General features: G+C 32.9%; 3 protein-coding genes and 2 long non-coding RNA genes across 6 annotated transcripts; all 5 read right to left on the bottom strand.

The window, feature by feature from the left end:
- Positions 1-1,082: 1,082 nt before the first annotated feature.
- LOC140049885 (medium-chain acyl-CoA ligase ACSF2, mitochondrial-like) lies at positions 1,083-3,377 on the bottom strand. The gene is made up of 8 exons (XM_072094838.1): positions 3,315-3,377; positions 3,076-3,224; positions 2,930-2,984; positions 2,766-2,852; positions 2,599-2,651; positions 2,424-2,481; positions 2,204-2,272; positions 1,083-1,183 (listed from the first exon to the last, which is right to left on the bottom strand). The coding sequence occupies exons 1-8, from the start codon at positions 3,375-3,377 to the stop codon at positions 1,112-1,114; spliced, it is 606 nt and encodes a 201-aa protein (XP_071950939.1). The 3' UTR covers positions 1,083-1,111.
- A 3,194-nt stretch (positions 3,378-6,571) lies between these two features.
- On the bottom strand, positions 6,572-9,405 carry LOC140049626 (medium-chain acyl-CoA ligase ACSF2, mitochondrial-like). The gene is made up of 7 exons (XM_072094563.1): positions 8,934-9,405; positions 8,616-8,670; positions 8,311-8,397; positions 7,851-7,903; positions 7,654-7,711; positions 7,230-7,298; positions 6,572-6,985 (listed from the first exon to the last, which is right to left on the bottom strand). Exons 1-7 carry the CDS (start codon positions 9,212-9,214, stop codon positions 6,914-6,916), a joined length of 675 nt encoding a protein of 224 aa, XP_071950664.1. The 5' UTR covers positions 9,215-9,405; the 3' UTR covers positions 6,572-6,913.
- Positions 9,406-9,688: 283 nt separating this feature from the next.
- On the bottom strand, positions 9,689-13,242 carry LOC140048532 (uncharacterized). 2 transcript variants are annotated; one of them, XR_011845085.1, is made up of 4 exons: positions 13,220-13,242; positions 10,069-10,217; positions 9,827-9,918; positions 9,689-9,704 (listed from the first exon to the last, which is right to left on the bottom strand). It is a non-coding gene; the product is annotated as an uncharacterized lncRNA (long non-coding RNA). The 2 variants fall into 2 exon arrangements; XR_011845083.1 differs by lacking the exon at positions 13,220-13,242 and having other exon boundaries at positions 10,069-10,436.
- Positions 13,243-14,299: 1,057 nt separating this feature from the next.
- Positions 14,300-15,232, bottom strand: LOC140048873 (uncharacterized). The gene is made up of 3 exons (XR_011845162.1): positions 15,161-15,232; positions 14,724-14,798; positions 14,300-14,637 (listed from the first exon to the last, which is right to left on the bottom strand). It is a non-coding gene; the product is annotated as an uncharacterized lncRNA (long non-coding RNA).
- A 116-nt stretch (positions 15,233-15,348) lies between these two features.
- On the bottom strand, positions 15,349-18,379 carry LOC140049884 (medium-chain acyl-CoA ligase ACSF2, mitochondrial-like). Its single transcript, XM_072094837.1, has 13 exons — positions 18,245-18,379; positions 18,093-18,140; positions 17,896-18,004; positions 17,496-17,588; positions 17,160-17,308; positions 16,976-17,067; positions 16,792-16,865; positions 16,595-16,696; positions 16,339-16,487; positions 16,182-16,236; positions 16,011-16,097; positions 15,821-15,873; positions 15,349-15,424 (listed from the first exon to the last, which is right to left on the bottom strand). Exons 1-13 carry the CDS (start codon positions 18,292-18,294, stop codon positions 15,349-15,351), a joined length of 1,137 nt encoding a protein of 378 aa, XP_071950938.1. The 5' UTR covers positions 18,295-18,379.
- Positions 18,380-22,118: the final 3,739 nt, after the last annotated feature.

The raw sequence follows: 22,118 nt of genomic DNA, 5'->3' as shown, positions 1-22,118 counted from the left end.
GCACAATATTAAACAATATGACATGAAGAATGGAACGTATCTGTTTGTGAATACAAATGAAGATTTATACATTAAAATGACTTTCTTTGACTAAAAATACGGGTAGTAGGCTACTAAAATAGAATGTAAATGTCAATATTAATATTTAAAATATGGGCCTATGCATCATGACGTCACCAGTATGAACAACGTTACTAGTGTATTATTACCATATAACTAAATGGATAAAATCACAATGTTTACAATTAAATTTATAAAATATCAACGTAAATAAATTATAAATTGGTGGCTTACATTATAACAAGCTTTATTTTGAAAATCATTTAAAAGAATATCAATTATTATCAGCATGCAATTAGTTCCTTAGTTTTGTTCACGTTATAAATAAGGTTTGGTTCAGTTCAGTTTCTTTCTCACTAACAATATTATACCCCTTTCACACCAAAACTCCGGAGTGTCTCCGGAGACACCCCGGGGTTTATGACCATTCAAAACGTCGAGAAACTCCGGAGATACCCCTTTCACACCAACCTAGCAACTCCGGGGTTTATAAAATAAAATTGTAAATGTCGCCCTCTATTGTGTTTGTTTACATAGCGACGATCATTAGAATCATTTTAATTAATAATATGTTTAATTTAATAATTACTTTCAAAAGTCTCAGAAGTAATATAATGTTTTATTGATACTACTTATTATTTTTTAACCCGCTATATATGTTGTAGAAATATTTAAAGTATTTTGAAATAAAACTAAAGCAATGAGTGATCGTGTGAGGATGACCTTTTGACCCGAAACACTCCGGAGTTTGATGTTGGCACCTTTCACACCAAAACACCGGGGTGTCCCCGCAGTTCGCTCTCCGGAGAATGTTCACCTGTTCAACCCCGCAGTTTTAAACTCCGGAGTTGCTTGATTTTACCTTTCACACCAAACAGCGGGACGTCAACTCCGGGTTGTCTCCGGAGTGTCTCCGGAGTTTTGCTTTTGGTGTGAAAGGGGTATTACTAAAGTTCATAACACACTTAAATATTCAAAAATTATATAAATGTGTCCTGTAGTAGCATAGAAAAATGTTAATTTAATGCGGTGCGGCTCTTCACTTAACACTTTATTCGGCATAAGGCGTGTCTGGTAATTTAATTCGACCAATAGCCAACTCTTGCAGCTTCTTACGATCCACCTGGAAATGATAATCATGACATATTTGTTTTTATCAACTTTTTTTTTTACTAATAACAACATTTATTTAACATTTAACAGTGTTATGAGTTAGATACACAGAAGCCAAAGTGGCTTGTCTCTGTAGTCTAAACATAAAACATAGACGGACGCATTACATAACAAAGAAATGACATTTTGAGACAGAAAAAGAAAAAAACAAAGTGAGATTAAGCAAAATATTTACAACTCCATTGTGCAGTAGCAATAGTAGCTAGCAATATGTTTCAAATATCATCTTTTTAATATTGTACTTTAATATAGGGAGCTTGTAATTGTGGAGAGAGTAAAATTGAATTAGTACTTTGCAAACACCTAATATGTATTATAGGCCTAAAGGTGGTGACGCAATTTATATATCGATTGATCTATTATCGATTGATGTATTATAAATTGATCAACTATCGATTGATCTATTATCGATTGATCTATTATCAATTGATCTACTATCAAATGATCTATTATCAATTGATCTATTATCGGGACCGCGACAGAACGAGAACGGATGGGGACCCTCCAAAGAAATTGCATTTTATTTGTCAGGCATTTGTATGATTTGCTTTTATTTTTTGGAATGCGCCTTGAGCACTCTTGAGTGGTATGTGCGCTATAAAAACCCTGTTATTATTATTATTATAGATATATCATCGATTGATTTATTATGAATTGATCTACCATCGATTGATCTATTATCAATTGATCTATTATCGATTGATCTACCATCGATTGATCTATTATCAATTGATCTATTATCGATTGATCTACCATCGATTAATCTATTATCAATTGATCTATTATCGATTGATCTACCATCGGTTGATCTATTATCAATTGATCTATTATCGATTGATCTATTATCAATTGATCAATTATCAATTTATCTATTATCGATTAATCTATTATCGATTGATCTACTATCGATTGATCTATTATCAATTTATCTACTACACAAGTATTAACAAAACAAACCATATGACATTACCTTTCCTGAAGCACTAAATGGGAAGGAGTGAAAAATTAAAAAGCAAGACGGCTGAATTAAATCTGACATCTGAAACAGAAAGAATTTTAAAAATAAGATTGTCGAACATAAAAAACAAAAGGAAGTTTCGGAAATGAAATTGTTTCATTCACAAGAACCAACAAATGAGTTTTATTTGTTGTGTGTTTATTATTTTGATAACTTGAAGTTGATACGGTACCTTTCCTTCAAAGAAAGTTTTCAGTTTTTTTTCGGTTACATTGAAACCTTCGTTTAATCTGAAAAACAAAATGCAATTTTGTTAAAATATAAAATACTTATAGATTATAAAATAATGTATGTTTTTTTTATTTATAAGTTATTTTTAGTTTTGGGATAAATAAAAACAAACTTACGTAACACATGCACAAACATCTTCACCGATTCTGTAATCTGGTACTGGTAAAACCTGTAAGAAAAATCGCCTTTCCTTTCAAAATACAACTATTTAAGCAGTAATACATTTAATTTTGTAAAGAAATGGAGAAAAAATGGATTTGATTAGTTTTAGGCATACACTTACCTGCGCAATGTTTACGGCTGGATGAGTTGTTACTATACTTTCCACTTCTGAAGGATGTACATTGACACCTCTTCTTATAATTATATCCTGAAAATAATATTTTAACTTGGTAACGAGAACAACATTGTATTAAACTGTAGTAGGCCCACATTTTATATCAGTACCTTAATTCGACCAACTATTGTCAGGTAGCCATCTGTACTTAGCTTACCAACATCGCTAAAAAAAAGCAAACAAAATGTGTTATATCTTGGTATATAATTTACTCAATATAAACTTTAATAGATAATAGGAAAAGTTGTGATATTACCCCATTTTAATCCACCCATTTTCAGTGATCATCTGCTTTGTTTTCTCAATATCACCATAGTAACCTCCGAACGCAAACGGACTTCGTACCCATACCTCTCCTCTTTCTTCGATGTCTACAGGGCATCCATATTCATCAACTATTTGAAGCTGAAAAGAAAAAGTTGGATTTGAAAAGTGTATGATGTCGGAATAGGAGCACACAAGTTACGACTAAAGATAAGATCAATATGGCATTACCTCAACATGTGGTAAGATGCGACCTGTTGTATTCCAAACCTCTGAACCATCATTTACTGTCATCGAGCTGACTCTAGGGATTTCTGTTGATCCATAAAGATTCTAGAGAAAAAAAACGAATGTAATTTTTCGCTATGACTATTAAAACTTCAGAAGGTTTATAGGCATTCGCAGACAGTTTACATACCAACGTAAGAATTCCACGCCTTTTGTTCAACTCTAAAATAACATCTGGCGGGATGGGGGAACCACAAACAAAACCTAATTAAAAAATGTTTAAATATTAGTAATTCTCTGCAGCATATTACGTTTAATATGTACCTACTAAAATAACTATAATGTATACTAATTTACCTGATTTCAATGAAGACAGGTCGTACCTATCACAGATAGGATTATACGCAAGATCAACCAGACCACTAATCTTCAATGAGAAGAACATGCATCTAAAAAACAATTTAGATGACAGCGGTCATCGACAGTGTATGGTAGGTCTATCGATGGTAACATGGATATGTAGGCTAGAATGTCTATTACTTATAATGTTACCTCTCAGCTTCGATAGCCTGAACAAACGTCTCGAATGTGTAGGTTGGTGAAGGAAACACTGAAGTTGTACCGAACAGAAGCGGCGCTACTTGGCTCATCTGCGTTGCCATAGTGTTTGCCATGTTACTGCTACATACTAATTTATTGATCTTACGAAATGAATAAATAAATAAAATCATTAAATATTAATTATAAACGTTACCATTATCGTCAGTCACTAGGGCGACAACGAATTTCTTCAAAATATGCAACCAATCACAGATCAGGAATTTTCGATTGACGCAAAAAAATTCACGTAAAAGGGGAAAACAAGCGGTTACCACGGCCATATTTTGTATATACGTGGCGTCGTCTAAATTGTGTCCATACAATTCAGAAAACAAGTTCAAATACGTTTTAGCATACTTGTTTTTTGTCAAATTGATCTGGTGCAAAGACGGTTCCATTGAGTATTTGGAAATGAGTATACGGTACCAATTTCAGTGATCCAGTTGTTCCCTGTTGAAATAAAAGAACTCCCATAAACTCACAGAGTAAGACTCGCTCTTGGCGCTCAAAATACCTTCCATGACTTCCATCACATGACAATTAATTTAATAAAATGCAAATAGTTGCTTATGGCTGCTATAGGTATATTTAAATCGTTAATTTGTAATAAGTTTAATGTAATATTTTGTACCGATGTCATACTAAAGTAACAGACGTCATCAATTGTCACTCTCATTGTCACTTTTGCTACCTCCTCCTCACATCCAGAAATAGATCATCGAGATTCAACATTCCACTGAAAAAAATAATACATTTTACATTACAAAACAGACACGTATACTTTTGTTAGATCAAAACATTTTAAGTTCTATTTTTACATACAGACTTGTTAATATTACTTACCGTTTACAATTTGAACCGGTGGCTATGACTTTCTTCAAGTTAGGTAACCTAAAAACATTACAGTATTTAAAAGGTGTTTTATCAAGCTTCCCTACATGCCATAATTAATGATCCATTACCTAATTGACATTCTAATTGTCCAATACTCACTGTTTTGAATTCAGGTCACCTGGAATACTTTCACTTAATTCTGGAATCATTTCACAAAACATTTGGTAAAGTGTGTCAGGGCTACGGGTTATGAACAGCACTTTGCACGATACCTGCAGTAGGGATTCGTTTTGCGAATTAAATAATAGGCTTTTATGTCCTAGTGAGCCAATTATTTACTTCTACTGTACCTAGGCCTATCATAATGCCCTTTTATTCCCATTTATCAACATATGTAATAGCCTAGAATGGAAGAAACTGTAGAACACTAAGAGAATTAGCGCCGGATAACGGTTTATTATGATAAATTCAATTCGAGACGCAAGTTTTAAAATTACTGTATGAATTTATTATAATACAATACCAATTGGAAACTTGATGAAATATGATAAATAATTCATACCTGTTTCATTATTTTCTTAAAAGTTTGAGGAGTATGACCAATAAGCAGATTAGCGTGAAAAAAAAATAATGAAACCAAATCATAAAGGAAGTACAGTACTTTCTCAGTGTTTGTCCGAATGAACTCTTATTAGTAGGCCTAAGGTTATACATCAATCACGTTATAGAAATTTAAATATTTAGAATGTTTTCGACAGTCAGGAAAAAACCTCATCCTCATATCAGGAGGTGTGTATTTGTCGATGTGTTTAATTAATGCTGAGGTACCTACCACACCGACGCCTATTGCTCTCGCTGCACCTGTAATAAGTGGCCATTCTATGTGGTTAGCGCCTATAACAGCTATACGATCACCGCGACGAAGACCAAGTTTGAGTAGGAACCCGGCTGCTAAGTCAATTACCTGAAAAGATAGAACGAAATATACATATTAGTTAAGCGTTTACATTTTACAGTCAAACCAACTCGAGAAATTCAATAACCACACAATTTCTTCTATTTAGAAAAACCAGCATACTATTTGTTTTTTAAATTGGTTTACTTATTTCAAACAAAACATTACATATCGTTCATATTATAAAGAAAGTATGATGTTACTATTCATTTGTTAGTGATCAAAGCGACGCCTTTCACAATATTTCCAGTATGTATAAGTACATTAATATTTTATTAACTCACCCTTTTCTTGTATTCAGCAAATGTAACTCGTTCATTATCACCGACAAAAACAGGCATTTCTCTGTCCGGATTTTTCTTCAACCTCTCTTCCAACATTTCGTGCATTGTTAGCCCGATAAAAGGCTTCAGACTGGGGATATGGACGTAGCTCTTGTTTCGCAAAAAAGCCATACTAGATAACTATAGCGGATTCTACAAGGATAAATCTCACAGTGGATAGCAATTAGCTTTTTGCTAAAGTGCCCTTTTAAAATAGACTAGACTGAGCAGCAGCGGAAGCGATGGTAAATTATTGATAGACTGACAAATCAGAAAAGTTCACATAAATGTATTCTGTCTAATAGATTTAAACAAAAACAAAAAAACTATGGAAGGCAATCGCCGCCAAAAATACCGTCTATATAAATCAGCTAAAACTGTTTTAAAATGAATTTACACAAACGTTAAAAAATGACGAGCAAAATATAAGACAATATGAAATAAAGAATGGAACGTATCTGTTTGTGAATACAAATGAAGAATTTATACATCAAATGACTTTATTTGATTAAATATACAGGTAGTAGGCTACCAAAATAGAATGTAAATGTCAATATACCATATGATAATATTAGTCATTTTAACAACGAGGTAGAACTTAGCTAGTATTGTTTTTTTTTTCTGAATAAGAATCGATAACCAGACAATAGAACCAATTAAAGGAACACTAACATATTAACTAACATCCTAAAGCCTAACTTAACTTCCACTCCACGGCCACCAGTGAAGCGGTTACTCAGATCAACACAACACCGGGGCGAAACTTCCATTATTTTCGAATACGGTAACATACTACGCGCTACATCCGAATAACATTATCAATTTATTGTGTATTTCGTTAAATATAATTATCAATCTAAAAACATTTAAATGAACTAATGTATAACGACCTATTTTTCATAAGGCATTTCTGGTAATTTAATTCGACCAATAGCCATCTCTTGTAGCTTCTTACGATCCACCTGTAAAAACAACATGATTTTGTGATTTTAAATTACATTAGTTAATGTTCTATGATCAAAGCTGACGTGGTCTAATTGTAGTCTTACTACTACAAAATTACGGGGAATGCGTTTATATTATTACAATGGTGATAAATAATAAATATAGTTATTGATCTATTATCGAATTTCCAGATATATCTTTAAGTTTAAAGTATATTTGTATTTGCTAAGCCTTTAGAACATGTGTATGCCATAACATTACCTTTCCTGAAGCGCCAGCTGGGAAAGAGTCAAAGATGAGAAAGTAAGATGGCTGGATTAAATCCGACATCTGAAAAAAAAACAAATTTCGAAAATTATCGTCAAATTTAATAAGTTCAAATTTTGTATACACATTTATATTTCGATAAACCAATTATCAAGTATTGTACTGAAAGCTGAACATCAGGCAAGTGATGGCGCGAATCACCGAGCCTGACGAATGACTGAAGATTAGAAGGCTATTGAAAATAGTCGAAACGTAGGAAGTAAGTACTTGATAATTGGTTTATCAAAAGATAAATTTTGTATACAATATTGCTTTGAAACCAGACGACATTTTTCGTGATTGTATTGAAAGAAAATAATTGAATTTCAAATAATATTGATTTCTTGTGTTTATTTAATGTAAACTTTATGCTTTATACCTTTCCTTCAAAGAACGTTTTCAATTCTTCTTCGGTGACATTGAAACCTTCATTTAATCTGAAATAAAATTCAGTTTTCTTTTTTAAAAGAATTCATAATCATGCAAAACTGTTGAAAATAATGTAAAATAATTATATATATTTATTTCATTATATAAAAGAATTTCAGTTTTAGTTGGAATTCAAATAATACGTACGTAACACATGCACATACATCTTCACCGACTCTGTAATCTAGAATTGGTATAACCTGTGTAAGAAAAAAACTATTACAATGTATACAAACCCAATATTGCAACATTTGGTTTGTTCTCCAAAGCCCGGAAGAATCATCCCACGCTTTGGAGAACATTATTGGTATACTGTATGTGCATAAACATGAATAACGTTATCACTTCTCTAGAACGTAACGCAAGTGTGTAGACTCGACCAACAACAGTTCGAATAATACATCGCTCTTGTGATTGGTCAACTAAAGCTTGGTTCCCACTAGAACGTAACGCAAGGACGTAAACGCAACGCAAGCGTTTTAACCAATGACAAGCGAAGTTATAGACAGTTAGCAATCACAAGCGAATAAGCCATCGCTTGTGATTGGTCAATTCACTTGCGTTGCGTTACGTCCTTGTGTTGCGTCTTTTGGAACCAATCATTTACCTGCGCAATGTTTACGGCTGGATGGGTTATTACTAAACTTTCCACTTCTGACGGATGGATGTTGAAACCGTTTCTGATAATTATTTCCTGATAATGAAAATATTACTGTTAGTCAATGTACAGTACTGAATACATATCATGTATCATAACCCGCGGTTGTCACGCGTGTAAAATGTGTGTAATTGCCGAGTTTCTGTATTTGCCGTGTGGACCATGACGTCATCACTTTGCAGCTTCTTACTGGTAAAATATGGAACTTGCCTTAAATTGAAACGATAATACTATACATGTATATGTCTATGTACCTTAATTCTACCAAGCATTGTCAGGTAGCCATCTGCACTTAGCTTACCAATATCTCTGAAAAATATAATATACATGCACAATTCTTTTAATTGTTTTAGGCGTATATGCCTACAGCACATTCTGTCTAAAGTTTGCTTAATAATTAACTTAAGTAGGTTTTGACAATTTACAATACATAACATTGTAATTTCATGTATTTCCAAAGGCCTATAATAAGTAGATTAAATTATTGTGTAAAAAATGTCTACTGTTAGTTCCGCCACAGGGCCCGAAGAGCTGAAAGTTATAATAAATAATAGTAAAAGTTGTGATAGTACCCCGTTTTAATCCATCCGTTTTCGGTGATCGTCTGTTTTGTTTTCTCAATATTACCATAGTAACCTCTGAACGCAACCGGACTTCGTATCCATATTTCTCTTTTTTCTCCCACTTCTACGGGATATCCTTCGTCATCAACTACTTGAAGCTGAAAAATGTTGGATTTTAAACAATCATTGTTCACCTGTCGGTGTCCTCCGCTCGAAGGAAACAGATTGGCTGTCATGAATTTCCATTCTTTCCTCAGCTGTGCCTTTCTCACACACTTCTCATAGCTCATTTTTGTTCATTCATTTATGTTGGTTGTCCATTTACCGTCTAGTATTTCCCCTTTGTTAGTGTTTAAAAACATAATGATATGACACAAGTTGTGACAAAGATAAGTTGGCCTTACTTCAATATTGGGTAAGGTACAACCTGTTGTATTCCAAACCTCTTGACCGTCATCCACTGCCATTGAGCTGACGCTGGTGGTTTCTGTTGATCCATAAGAATTCTGGGGTGAAAATAAAACTTTCATTCGTCGAAAACAAATAACGGCAAATGCGCCATATACAAGTTCATCTTTGTTGATGCTCCTCACGCCATGTATAATTTCACATCGCCTAGCAAAACTTCGGAGTGTCCCCACACCGGTATTATTTAACGCACCTGAGTTTTGCTACGCGATGTAAAGGTAGATTACTTTATACGCACCAACAAGCGAAATCCATACTTTTTGTTCAACTCAAAAATAACATCTGGCGGAATATGCGAACCACTGGTCACACCTTTAACAACAACAAAAAACACCACAACATATTTATTTTTACCCCTCGATTTTCTAAGATAGATAATGTTAAATATGTTCATAACTATACTTATATAAATAGAAGTTAAAACTGGTTATTACCGAATTTCAATGAAGACAGGTCGTACTTGTCACAAATAGGATTATACGCAAGATTAACCACACCATCTATCATCAGCAAGAAGGAGTGGCATCTAATAAAGAAGATCAGTAGGCCTACAGTAATACCAATGAAAACCGTGCAAAGATCGAGACGCATATTTAATATCGATCGATGCAAGCAGTGATAATCATTGTACGTTTTAAATCCTTGTTAATGTTAATTAAACGCATATTTACTTTACCTTTCTGCTTCGATGGCCTGAACAAACTTTTCAAATGTGTAGCTTGGTGAAGGAAACACTGAAGTTGTACCGAAAAGAAGTGGCGCTACTTGACTCAATTTACTTGCTCCAACATAGGCCATGTTACCAACGCATGCAAATATAATGACCTTAGATTAGAAAAAATGGATCATTATTATTATTAAACATCTTCAACATCATCCTCGTCATCAACGACATTAACGTCATCAACGTCATCCTCGCCATCAACGACATCCTCGTCATCAACGACATCCTCGCCATAACCGTCATTCTCGTCACCAACGCCATCCTCATTACACCAACGACATCCTCGCCATCAACGTCATCCTCGTCATCAACGCCATCCTCATTACCAACGACATCCTTGTCATCAATGTCATCCAATGAACATAATAAAAGTTACACAAGAAAAAAAAAACCATTCAAACAATATCTCATTCTCACCCTTTTCTTAAAGTCAGCAAAAGTAACTCGTTCATTATCGGCAACAAAAACAAGCATTTCTCTGTCCGGATTTTTCTCCACCCTCTCTTCCAACATTTCGTGCATTGTCAGCCCAATAAAAGGCTTCAGACCCGGGGCATGCACGTAGCTATTCTTTTTCGACAATGCCATTCTAGACATACTTACATGTATCGATTTTGACAATAAGTGAAATAAGTAACACTAAAAGTATACAATAGTATTTTGTATAAGTATTTATGATACCAGCATAATTGTAAAAGGTTGCTATTGGTTGAACCAATGTTACCGAAAAGCACATTTTTCGTTGACATCGACATTCGGGTCGTGTTTCTTCTTCTTCTTCTTTTTCGTATTTGGAGCCAACTTCATATGTGAAGACTCTGCTCCTCCAACTCTGTTTTGCTAGCTCTACTGTATTTGGTTGTGTGGTATTATTCTATTCATTTATTCATTTACAGAGAGAAACTGACTCTTATTTATAATCTATATATAAATTTACGTAAGGGCAAAATTCACGCATTATTTCTAGAATGTTTACGCGATGGTATATAAAGTTGGTTCGTACATTCGATACTGATTTTAACCACCTGATGTAACCCTGTTTACTAATTAAATTGAGTTCGATAAGTAGTTACTGACAATTAAAACGAATTTAGGTTCAACTATTTGCCCCAAATAGGGGTGTTTTCCGATCGTGTTATACACTGTCTAATGCATGTCCATCTTGAATAATACCCGAATACAATAATACGAGGATGCATCGCATTTTCCTATCTCCTCCTACGATAATTGTTTTTAATAGCTGAAAACTTGTTGAACAGCTCGAGTACAGCATCATAATTTTGCAGACAGGCCGATTTTCTTTAAAAAATGCTATTTTGATAGATTTAATATACGTTTATATAAATGTATTGATTTGCAATGAATGGAACATTGCAAATTATTTGGTTTAACCATGCTTGCATACCTCCATAGTTTTAACAAAAGTAGGTAAATTTATGGGCCCTTGGAGAATAAACATAAATAGTATTGTAATGCTATACAATACTGTAAATAGGTATTACCACTTTTGATCGCCATTTGAATCGCAAATGTCTTATTGTGTGTGATATAATAAAACAAATTGCTAATAAACGTTGTTACTGTGGGTGTGGGTAGCCCCTACTTTTAGATTATAAACACATAATAATATAATACTTTATTACTGAAGGTTGCTTCGCTACGTTTGTATTAATTAATAATTACAAAAAATATAAACGACGTAGTGGTGTATCGTTACATGTACTTTACTATTTCAATCGACTATGACAGTGACAATTTTAACAGTTATTAATTCTTTAAATGTTTTACTCTATTAGTGGTATATTATTTATAGGCCTATAAAAAAATTACTTAGTGAATAATAAAGAAATATAAAGAATAATTTAATATAAAGAATATATTTAAAAATTGTTCCTCTTTGTATCTATCCTCATCCTCAACCCTAATGTTAGATACACTGACACAAATTGGGTTTGTTTAAATTAGTCCAAATCAAACATTTGGACTCATTTTGTGACAAGTTTCTCTTTTGGAAGTAATTCGCAGGGTGCTAATTTTGGTTGACTACATAAATCATTGTGTCTATTTATTTGTTTCTGTAAACGACAATGTTTTATAGTCATGCGGTACGTACATTTGAAATCGCCAGTTTTTTACGCTGAAATTACTATGTATTCCAGAACCATCTGTGGGCATGACCTAGATGGTACCATCTAGTAATATATATTTTTCTTATTACTAAAATGTCTATAATGTCTACTAATTTTCTGATTTCAATGAAGACAGGTCGTACCTATCACAGATAGGATTATACGCAAGATCAACCAGACCACTAATCTTCAATGAGAAGAACATGCATCTAAAAAAACAATTTAGATGACAGCGGTCATCGACAGTGTATGGTAGGTCTATCGATGGTAACATGGATATGTAGGCTAGAATGTCTATTACTTATAATGTTACCTCTCGGCTTCGACAGCCTGAACAAACGTCTCGAATGTGTAGGTTGGTGAAGGAAACACTGAAGTTGTACCGAACAGAAGTGGCGCTACTTGGCTCATCTCCCACAGTGTTTGCAATGTTACTGGTGGTGCATACTAATTAAATTGATCTTACTAATTGAATAAACCAAATAAAATCATTATTTTATTATAAACGTTACCATTATCGACATTTACATGTGTAAGCATCTTCTCCATTAGGGCGAATTTCTTCAAAATATTTAACCAATCACAGATCAAGAATTTTCGATTGGCGCGAATAAATTTACGTAATGGTGGGAACAGGCGGTCACCACGCCTATATTTTTTTCCTATTGCAATTGTATGTGTCCATAAATTTCCGAAAATATGAAGTTCAAAAAACTTTTTTAGCATACTTGTTTAATGAGGAGTATGTCCAATAATAATAAAATAATGAAACCAAATCATAAAGGAAGTACAGTATTTCCTCAGTGTTTGTCCGAATGAACTGTTGTTAGTATGCCTAAGGTTACACATCAATCACGTTGTAGAAATTATATTTAAAATGTTTTCGACAACAGTCTAGATAGAAACCTCATCCTCGTATCAGGTGTGTATACGTTGATGTGTTTAATGTGTTTAATTAATGCTGAGGTACCTACCACACCGACGCCTATTGCTCTCGCTGCACCTGTAATAATCGGCCATTCTACGTGGTGAGCACCTATAACAGCTATACGATCACCACGACGAAGACCAAGTTTGAGTAGGAACCCGGCTGCTAAGTCAATTACCTGAAAATGATAGAACGAAATCTACATATTAGTTAAGCTTTTACATTTTACATTCAAACCAACTCGAGAAACACAATTCAATAACCACAATTTCTTTTATTTAGAAAAACCAGCACAAATTATAATTATTTAATATTTTTTTTAATTGGTTTACTTTTTTCAAACGTTCATAAAAGTACGATATAACCGTATGTTACTATTCATTTATTAGTGATCAAAGCGATGCATTTCCAGTATGTATAAGTACATTAAAATTTAATTAAGGTTCTCACCCTTTTCTTTTATTCAACAAATGTAACTCGTTCATTATCGCCGACAAAAACAAATATTTCTCTGTCCGGATTTTTCTCCACCCTCTCTTCTAACATTTCGTGCATCGTCAGCCCAATAAAAGGCTTTAGACTGGGGGTATGGACGTAGCTCTACTTTCGCAAAAAGCTATACTAGATAACTAGCGGATTCTACTAGAATAAATCTCACAGTGGATAGCAAATACAATTCAATAGCTTTTTGCTAAAGTGCCCTTTTAAATTAGACTAGACTGAGTAGCAGCGGAAGCGGTGGTAAATTATTGATAGGCTGACATCATATCACATTTGTTTTCTTGGCTATTCATCAACAAATGGATGTTTAATAGTGTACATGAAAAAAGGTCTCATTCAAATTTGAAGTTACAAAAAATAAAGCAATTATTGGTTTACATTTTGTTTACAGTATATTTGAAAAAGTTATTATGATGTGTTTTGTCGATTAGATTAAAAAAAAATGAAACTATTGAAGGCAATCGCCGCCAAAAATACCGTCTAAATAAAACAGCTAAATTTTTTAAAATTTTAATTACACAAACGTTAAAAAATGACGAGCACAATATAATGTGAATACAAATGAAGAATTTACAAATTTAATGTATACATTAAAATGACTTTCTTTGACTAAAAATACGGGTAGGATACTAAAATAGAATGAAAATATCAATATTTAAAATATGGGCCTATGCATCATGACGTCACCAGTATGAACAACATTACTAGTATAATTATTACCATATAATTAAATGGATAAAATCATAATGTCATAATATCAATGTAAATAAATGATATGGTGGCTTACATTATAACAAGCTTTATTTTGAAAATCAGTTGAATGAATATCAATTATTAAAACATAATCATCAAAATGCAATTAGTTCCTTAGTCTTGTTCACGTTAAACATAAGGTTTGGTTTCCTTCATTTTGGTAATAGACTGCAGACTAGCAATTCAGTTTCTTTCTCACTAACAATATTACTAAAGACATAAATATTCAAAAATTATATAAACACGTATTAGCATAGAAACATGTTTATTTAATGCGGTGCGACTCTTCACTTAACATGTTATTCAGCATAAGGAGTTTCTGGTAATTTAATTCTACCAATAGCCATCTCTTGCAGCTTCTTACGATCCACCTTTAAAGTATAATTACGAAGTTATTGAATACATGATATAAATTACATTTTAATATCTATATTTTTACAGTTTTAATGTGTAGGTTTAAACTAGCAAGGGTATACAGTTTTGATGTAAGACCTGATGTTAATTGAAACCTATATATCATTATCAGTACATATTGGTTAATTCATCTCAACAGTATTATTTTTAATTGGTACGATGGAATTATTTTTTACGTAACGCATATCTATGCTTCTCAGGTTGATCGTAATGTCTATGACGTAGTCACGATCATTTAATAAAGTAAATCTATTAGCCTGAAATAATTTATGGGGCCTACATAAAAAGCTCGATTTATAAAAGACTACAGCAAGCCTACCTTTCCCGAAGCTCCAGATGGGAAGGAGTCAAATATTAGAAAGTATGACGGTTTTATTATTTTTGACATCTAAAAAAAATGATTTTCAAAAACATTAATAACCGTTTCATGAATTTTTACTTTCTTCCTTAAAAGTACATTTACTAAAAAAAAATTGAAAAACTTCCGAAAATGATTAATTTCCAGTGTTAATTTAATACAAATACCTTTCCAGCAAAAAAAAATTTCAGTTCTTCTTCGGTGACTTTGTAACCTTCATTTAATCTGAAGAAATCAATATTTAAAATGATACAAAATAGAAATATAATTTAAATTTCTTTTAAAATCATTACATTGTATAAAGTTTAGTTCCTATTGCATAAAATAATTTTTGTATAAATGAAAAATTATACTTATAAATTACTTATAAATCAATTCACATTTATTTACTCATCCTTTGTAATATAGTTTCATAGCATAAATGATGGCAAGGATTCTGCATAGAAAAGTTTACACTTCTGTTTTTGCAGGACCCATTTACATTTTTACATTACTTTTACAACAATAAACACAACATAATAGATATAAAATCAACAACAAAAACATTTCCTATATACATTTTAGAGTTGTCCATCATCAAAAAGCGATAGTGTTTTTCTAACATGATTATATATGACTTACGTAACACATACACAAACATCTTCACCGATCCTGTAATCTGGAATTGGTATGACCTGTGAGATTGAAGAACAACAGAATTTAACTATTGCTAATGCATTTGGTAAACATTAGGTGTTTTTATTGTCTAAAGCACGTTATCATTCTTTTGTTAACAAAATGCTTTTCTATCTAATAGTTGTATACAACTTACCTGCGCAATGTTTACGGCTGGATGAGTTACTACAAAACTTTCCACTTCTGATGGATGGATATTGTTGCCTCTTCTGATGATTATGTCCTGAAAAAAATGTGTACCTTGGTAACATAAGATCAAGTGTAAAATTGCCTTAAATCGAGACAGATATTACAATAATTCCAGTACCTTAATTCGACCGACGATTGTCAGGTAGCCATCTTCACTTAGCTTACCAATATCTCTGAAAAGATATTTAACATTAGATCATTGATAATGTCCTTGATTTTATAAATGTGACTTGACGGTATACTTTGCTTAGTAATGATACAAGTTGTGATAGTACCCCATTTTAATCCATCCGTTTTCAGTGATCGTCTGTTTTGTTTTCTCAATATCACCATAGTAACCTCTGAACGCAATCGGAGTTCTTAACCATACCTCTCCCTTTTCTCCCAATTCTACGGGATATCCTTCTTCATCAACTATTTGAACCTGTAGAAACGTAAGTTTTTAAATGTGGGTGTACTACATCATATTATTATTATAAACATAATGATATGACACAAGTTGTGAAAAAGATAAGATCTAGTTGGCCTTACTTCAATATTGGGTAAGGTACGGCCTGCTGTATGCCAAACCTTTTGACCATCATCGACTGTAGTTGAGCTGATTGTAGTTGTTTCCGATGATCCATAAGCATTCTGAAAAGAAGAAAGGAAACGACTTTTGTTTGCCGGAGAAACAACGTCAAACGCAGCGTGCTACAATCGTTCCTGATAGAAAACTCAATACGTACCAACAAAGGAATGCCATACTTTTGGTTAAACTCGAAAATAACAGCTGGCTGAATCGGAGAACCACTGGCTATACCTTTAAAAAAATAACAAGAAATGTGCTTAAATGTATCGATTCTCTGCACGAAGACCGATCATTATTTTACAGATATGCTTGTAGACTTGGTATACTAAATAGCATATTACCGAATTTCAATGAAGACAGGTCATACTTGTCACAAATAGGATTGTATGCAAGATTAACGGCACCATCAACAGTTAACATGAAAGAGGTACATCTAAAAAAAAATCAATCGTATGTTATGTAAATTAGAAACATAACAGACGAATTTAAACTTTGATTTTTTAGACTACTATACTAGAGGCCTACCTCTCTGCTTCCACAGCCTGAAGAAACTTTTCAAAGTTGTAGATTGGGGAAGGAAACACTGCAGTTGTACCGTAAAGAAGTGGTGCTACTTGGCCCAATTGCGTTGCTCCAACATATGCCAGGTTATCGGTGACGGCTAGATTATTTACCTTTGGTACAAAATATATCATCATCTTCTTAAATGTATTCATAAATGTATTTCTTGTCAAATTAATTATTAATCATCATCAGTCTCTTAATCATAATTATCCCTTGGATAATCATCGTCATTCTTCGTACTTTTACATCTTTCCATCATAATATTGCCATATGGACCTAGTATTATTAAAAACCTACCTGTTTCTCGTCAAATTGATCAGGTACAAATATGTTGTCGTTGAGTGTTCGGAAATGATCATGCGGTGTCAATTTCGGTGATCCAGTTGTCCCCTTGGAAAAAAAAAATCATCATCTCACGGTCGACATTTTAGTTGCATAATCTCGGAAATTATCTAACAGTAAGACTACGTATTTAGTACAGCACTTAAACAAAATAACAGCATATAATGAATTTATTACTAGGTCATACAATACAGAATCCTATGCTGGAATAAACGAGTTTTATTGGAGGTACACGAGAATACTATTAATTCACTTTTCCCTCCTGTTTCAAGAAGAGAAATATTGTGATTTATTCTTTGAATGGGTTATTTGTTTGTAACAACAATGAACCAAATTTTGTTTAAAAGGTTTGTACCGATGTCGTATTAAAATGGCTGACGTCATCAATTGTGACTTTCTTCGCCGCTTTCGCCACTTCCTCCTCACATCCAGAAATAGAAATATCATCGAGATTCAACATTCCACTGAAAACAAACCGGAAAAATACTTCGTTATTACGAGGAAACCCTCCAAATAACTTAACATTGTTATATATAAAGTACCAGTACTTACCTTTTACAATTTGAACCAACGGCTATGACATTCTTTAATTCGGGGAACCTAAAGAAACCATAAATATTGTATAATGTTAAGAATAGCACAGAATAATTCCTTCATGTCAGCAGTGCTATGTGGCCCAAATTCAACTTTTAGAATATACTCACTGTTTTGAATTAATGTCTCCTGGAATACTTTCACTTAACTCTGGAATCATTTAACAAGCCATCTGGTAAAGTGTGTCCGGGCTACGAGCAATGAAAAACGCTTTGCACGATACCTGCAGTGATGTTGATAAAAAAGCGTATTGATTTCATGTTTATACCAGAATAGATGCCGAAAAAGAACCCCGACAGCATATCAACACTTTTATACAAATATTTGTAGTATTATTGGATACGCACACCAAAGGTGATTTGCATAAAATACAGGTGATATGTTTATATTAACACTAATCTTTATATGAGCTGAAGATACAATATGATATCACTTACCCGTAAAATTGTTTCCTTAAAACTTTGAGGAGTATGGCCAACTATCAGATTAGTCTGAAAAGAAAAATATAATAGTTTTTGTGTTGTTGTAGCCTATAAGGCAAAGATATTTCACGTTTTAAAATCAGTTAATATCCGTTACAATAACTTTGATACCTACCACACCGACGCCTATAGCTTTCGCTGCAGCCGTTATAAGGGGCCATTCTATGTGGTTAGCGCCTATAACAGCTATACGATCACCACGACGAAGACCAAGTTTGAGTAGGAATCCGGCTGCTAAGTCTATCACCTGAAATAACCACCGATTTGTAAGCATAATTTATAGATTTTAAGATTTACAAGACAATCTCCAAATTGAGAAACACGAGAAATAAGTACCTGTAGCTAGTAGCAAAAGTAACAATAGCAGGTAGCCCCATGGTCTTTTTAGCGGTCCACTAGTCTCGAGATATTACGTGTAATTTATTAATGTACAGTATATGACATTTATACTCACCTTTTTTTGGAATTCAGCAAACGTAACTCGTTCATTATCACCGACAAAGACAAACATTTCTCTGTCTGGATTTTTCTTCACCCTTTCTTCCAACATTTCGTGCATCGTCAGCCCAATAAAGGGCTTCAGACTGGGGGTATGGACGTAACTCTTTTGCAAAAAAGCCATGACAACAACTTGCGTTCGTGTCGATTCTAAGTAGACTAAATTTTGACAGTGTAATAAGCAAACACAATGAAATAGATTCCTTTTCAAACTAGAGATTATCAGGGATAATAGTGATAATTAAAATAGTACCACTGTAGTTATCTCTTTCATTGCCTGGTTTGGTAATTTAAATAAAACACCCAAGAAAGGTATCATTAGAATTATTAAGATCATCAAATATAATTTGTTGTACGGTTATTGATTTAGAATATCTTTATGAAAAACAATTTTTCCATGCACACATTTTTATATATGGAAAAGGATTTGATTTGATTATCTATGTAACAAACATTGGTGACAAAATTTCAAAGAATCTGTGCATTGTCAGACCAACAAAGTGGGTATGATGGACAACAAACTTATACGAATGTATAGGTTTAAATTATACTTATTTTTTTTACAAACACATTGAAATACCTTTTTACTGGTTAAGTTCCCTTTTCAAACTATAGAGATTATCAACGACAATAGTGGTTAATCTGATACGTAACAAACACTTGTAAGTAATCGTCAACAAGTCGGGTGCATTGTCAGACTAACAAAGGAGATATAGACGACAAGGAACGATTTCAATTATTTAGTACTACTGTAATAATAAAAGAAGGTAGGCCTACTATGCACGAACTCTTCCCTTGCAACAAGGTTTTAATCAATTTTAAAAGGTACTCCTTGTTTACAGTGGAGTAAGGAAACACAATCAAAATACTAAAATGCGTGGTATCTTTGAGAAATGTTCTTTTCTACAGTGATTAAGTTCATTTAGGTTGACCCTGTCTCCCCAATTTCAGTTTTTTTGTTTTGTATATTTTGAAAGAGACCGAATAATAATGCTTGTATTCAGCAAACATTACTCGTTATTATCGCTGAAAAAAAACCCCAATCATTTCTCTGTTGTCCCGATTTCAACTTCCAACATTTCTAGCATAGTCAGCCCAATAAAGGGATTCAGACTGCACTGGCGGTATTGACCTAACTCTTCTTTCGCAAAAAAAAAGCCATGCTAGATAACTAGTAAATAAATCCCAATATTTCGGTGATCCAGGTCAATTATTGTTAAATCTTGAAACAATAAATACAAATTCCTTAAGTGACATTAGTATAGTTTTATAACCTTAGGAATAACAGAATGATAATAATATTACATTAATATTAATTAACTCTTCTCAGATTCAATATTTTTATTTTTCAAACGTGAATGCCACGGATTTATCTATTGAATCAGTTAAAAACCAGTCATTTTGGATTATTTAGAGCATTTTTAGTTTAGCATCAATGATAGTTTAATCATATTTCTTACCGATGTCATACTAAAATGGCTGACGTCATCAATGGTAACTTTCGTCGCCGCTTTTACTACTTCCTCTTCACATCCCGAAATAGAAATATCATCGAGAACATTCCACTGAAAAAAAAGACAAAAGTTAACTTTGTAAACAACTAAATACACTTTAATATAAATTATCATTTTATCGATAGTAGGCCTACTTACTGTACCTTTTATAATTTGAACCAGTGGCTATAACCTTCTTCGAGTAGGGGAACCTAAAAAACAAATGAACAGCTAACAATAACTAGTTATTTTGACCATAATATCAGTGATTTTGTATTGTATTATCCATGTCAACTTAACTTAATAATACTCACTGTTTTGAATTTAGGTCACCTGAAATACTTTCACTTACGGTAACTCTGGAATCATTTCACAAACCATTGGGTAAAGTGTGTCCGGGCTACGAGTTATGAATAACGCTTTGCACCTGGCAATATGTAAATTTATAAATAGTTATTATACTGTATGGTGAAATGTTAGAAGCTAACGATCGAGATAAGGCATTGTTGCGGATCTCTAGTTGTGGATTCTTTAATATTGGCATGATATTAGGAAATGTTAAAGATGTATTGTCCCCCAAAAACTTGAAAAATGAAGATTAATAAAATTTGACTTTAAATAGCTTATTTTGAAGTTTTAATAAAGTTAATCAATTTCGTAGAAAAAAAATGTAAAAAATAAATGGTAAAATTCAACCAAAAAACTCATTGGCTGGCAGCCAATTTACTATTTTTTTGCTTTAAATGACAGTTTTTTAGGTATATACATATTTTTTTCGATCCAATTTTTGGTTAAAGTGAATAACTATTTTGTGACATTAAAATGGCATATTCAACAAAAAATTGTTTAAGAATTATTTTTTCAGGGGAACAATACATCTTTAATAGTTATTTTATGTTTATTTAAAAGATATTATCCTAACAAATATGAAATTACTTATATTTTATTATAAAAAACACATAAATTACAAATATAATGCCTTTTTTTAAATAACTTCAATGGTACTAAAAACAAAATCTAAATGTCAATAAGTTAATAAGGTGACTCTTTGCATATTTTTAGTCGCGTGGACGCGACGCTATAGTTCACTATGTCGGTCGGTCGGTCGGTCTGTCTGTCGGTCTGTCTGTCGGTCCGGTATCACTATGCATTGTAGCACGCGACTTAATGGCTGTTGGCCTTGTTACGGTATCAGTTCACAGTATTATTAATTTTTTTGTAAAGAATTATCATACAATACAATGTGAATGTGTACAAAAAAAAAACAAGTCGGAAAAAAAAGCTGGTTGAGGACGTTGACAAATATTCCATATTTTTCTGGTTAACAAATGTTTTAAATAGGCCTACACGGCATCTAATAACGACGGGAAACTGGAATAAGAACATCGATAACTTACCTGTAATATTATTTTCTGAAAACTCCAAGGAGTATGACCAATAAATGGTTTTAGACTTGGGGTATGGACGTAGCTATTATTTTGCGACAAGGCCATTGTAGGGTTTAGGCAACT

The sequence above is a fragment of the Antedon mediterranea genome, chromosome 5 (genome assembly GCF_964355755.1).
Source record: "Antedon mediterranea chromosome 5, ecAntMedi1.1, whole genome shotgun sequence".
NCBI lineage: Eukaryota > Metazoa > Echinodermata > Crinoidea > Comatulida > Antedonidae > Antedon > Antedon mediterranea.
Note: the sequence above shows the minus strand (reverse complement) of the source record. Positions and strands in the feature narration are given on the sequence as shown.

Bases quoted from the DNA above. Each gene is read 5' to 3' on its own strand.
- LOC140049885 (XM_072094838.1), bottom strand. From the start codon at position 3,377: ATGACAGTAAATGATGGTTCAGAGGTTTGGAATACAACAGGTCGCATC. The intron at 2,482-2,598 runs GTAAGTTTGTTT...TTTGTTTTTCAG, and splicing joins GATGTTTGTGCATGTGTTAC to ATTAAACGAAGGTTTCAATG. The intron at 1,184-2,203 runs GTAATGTCATAT...TATCATTTCCAG, and splicing joins CATTTAGTGCTTCAGGAAAG to GTGGATCGTAAGAAGCTGCA.
- LOC140049626 (XM_072094563.1), bottom strand. From the start codon at position 9,214: ATGAGCTATGAGAAGTGTGTGAGAAAGGCACAGCTGAGGAAAGAATGG. The intron at 7,904-8,310 runs GTAAATGATTGG...TTTCTTACACAG, and splicing joins CAGCCGTAAACATTGCGCAG to GTTATACCAATTCTAGATTA. The intron at 6,986-7,229 runs GTAATGTTATGG...TTGTTTTTACAG, and splicing joins CAGCTGGCGCTTCAGGAAAG to GTGGATCGTAAGAAGCTACA.
- LOC140049884 (XM_072094837.1), bottom strand. From the start codon at position 18,294: ATGATTCCAGAGTTAAGTGAAAGTATTCCAGGAGACATTAATTCAAAA. The intron at 16,488-16,594 runs GTAAGGCCAACT...ACGTTTCTACAG, and splicing joins GTACCTTACCCAATATTGAA to GTTCAAATAGTTGATGAAGA. The intron at 15,874-16,010 runs GTAAGTTGTATA...TCAATCTCACAG, and splicing joins CAGCCGTAAACATTGCGCAG to GTCATACCAATTCCAGATTA.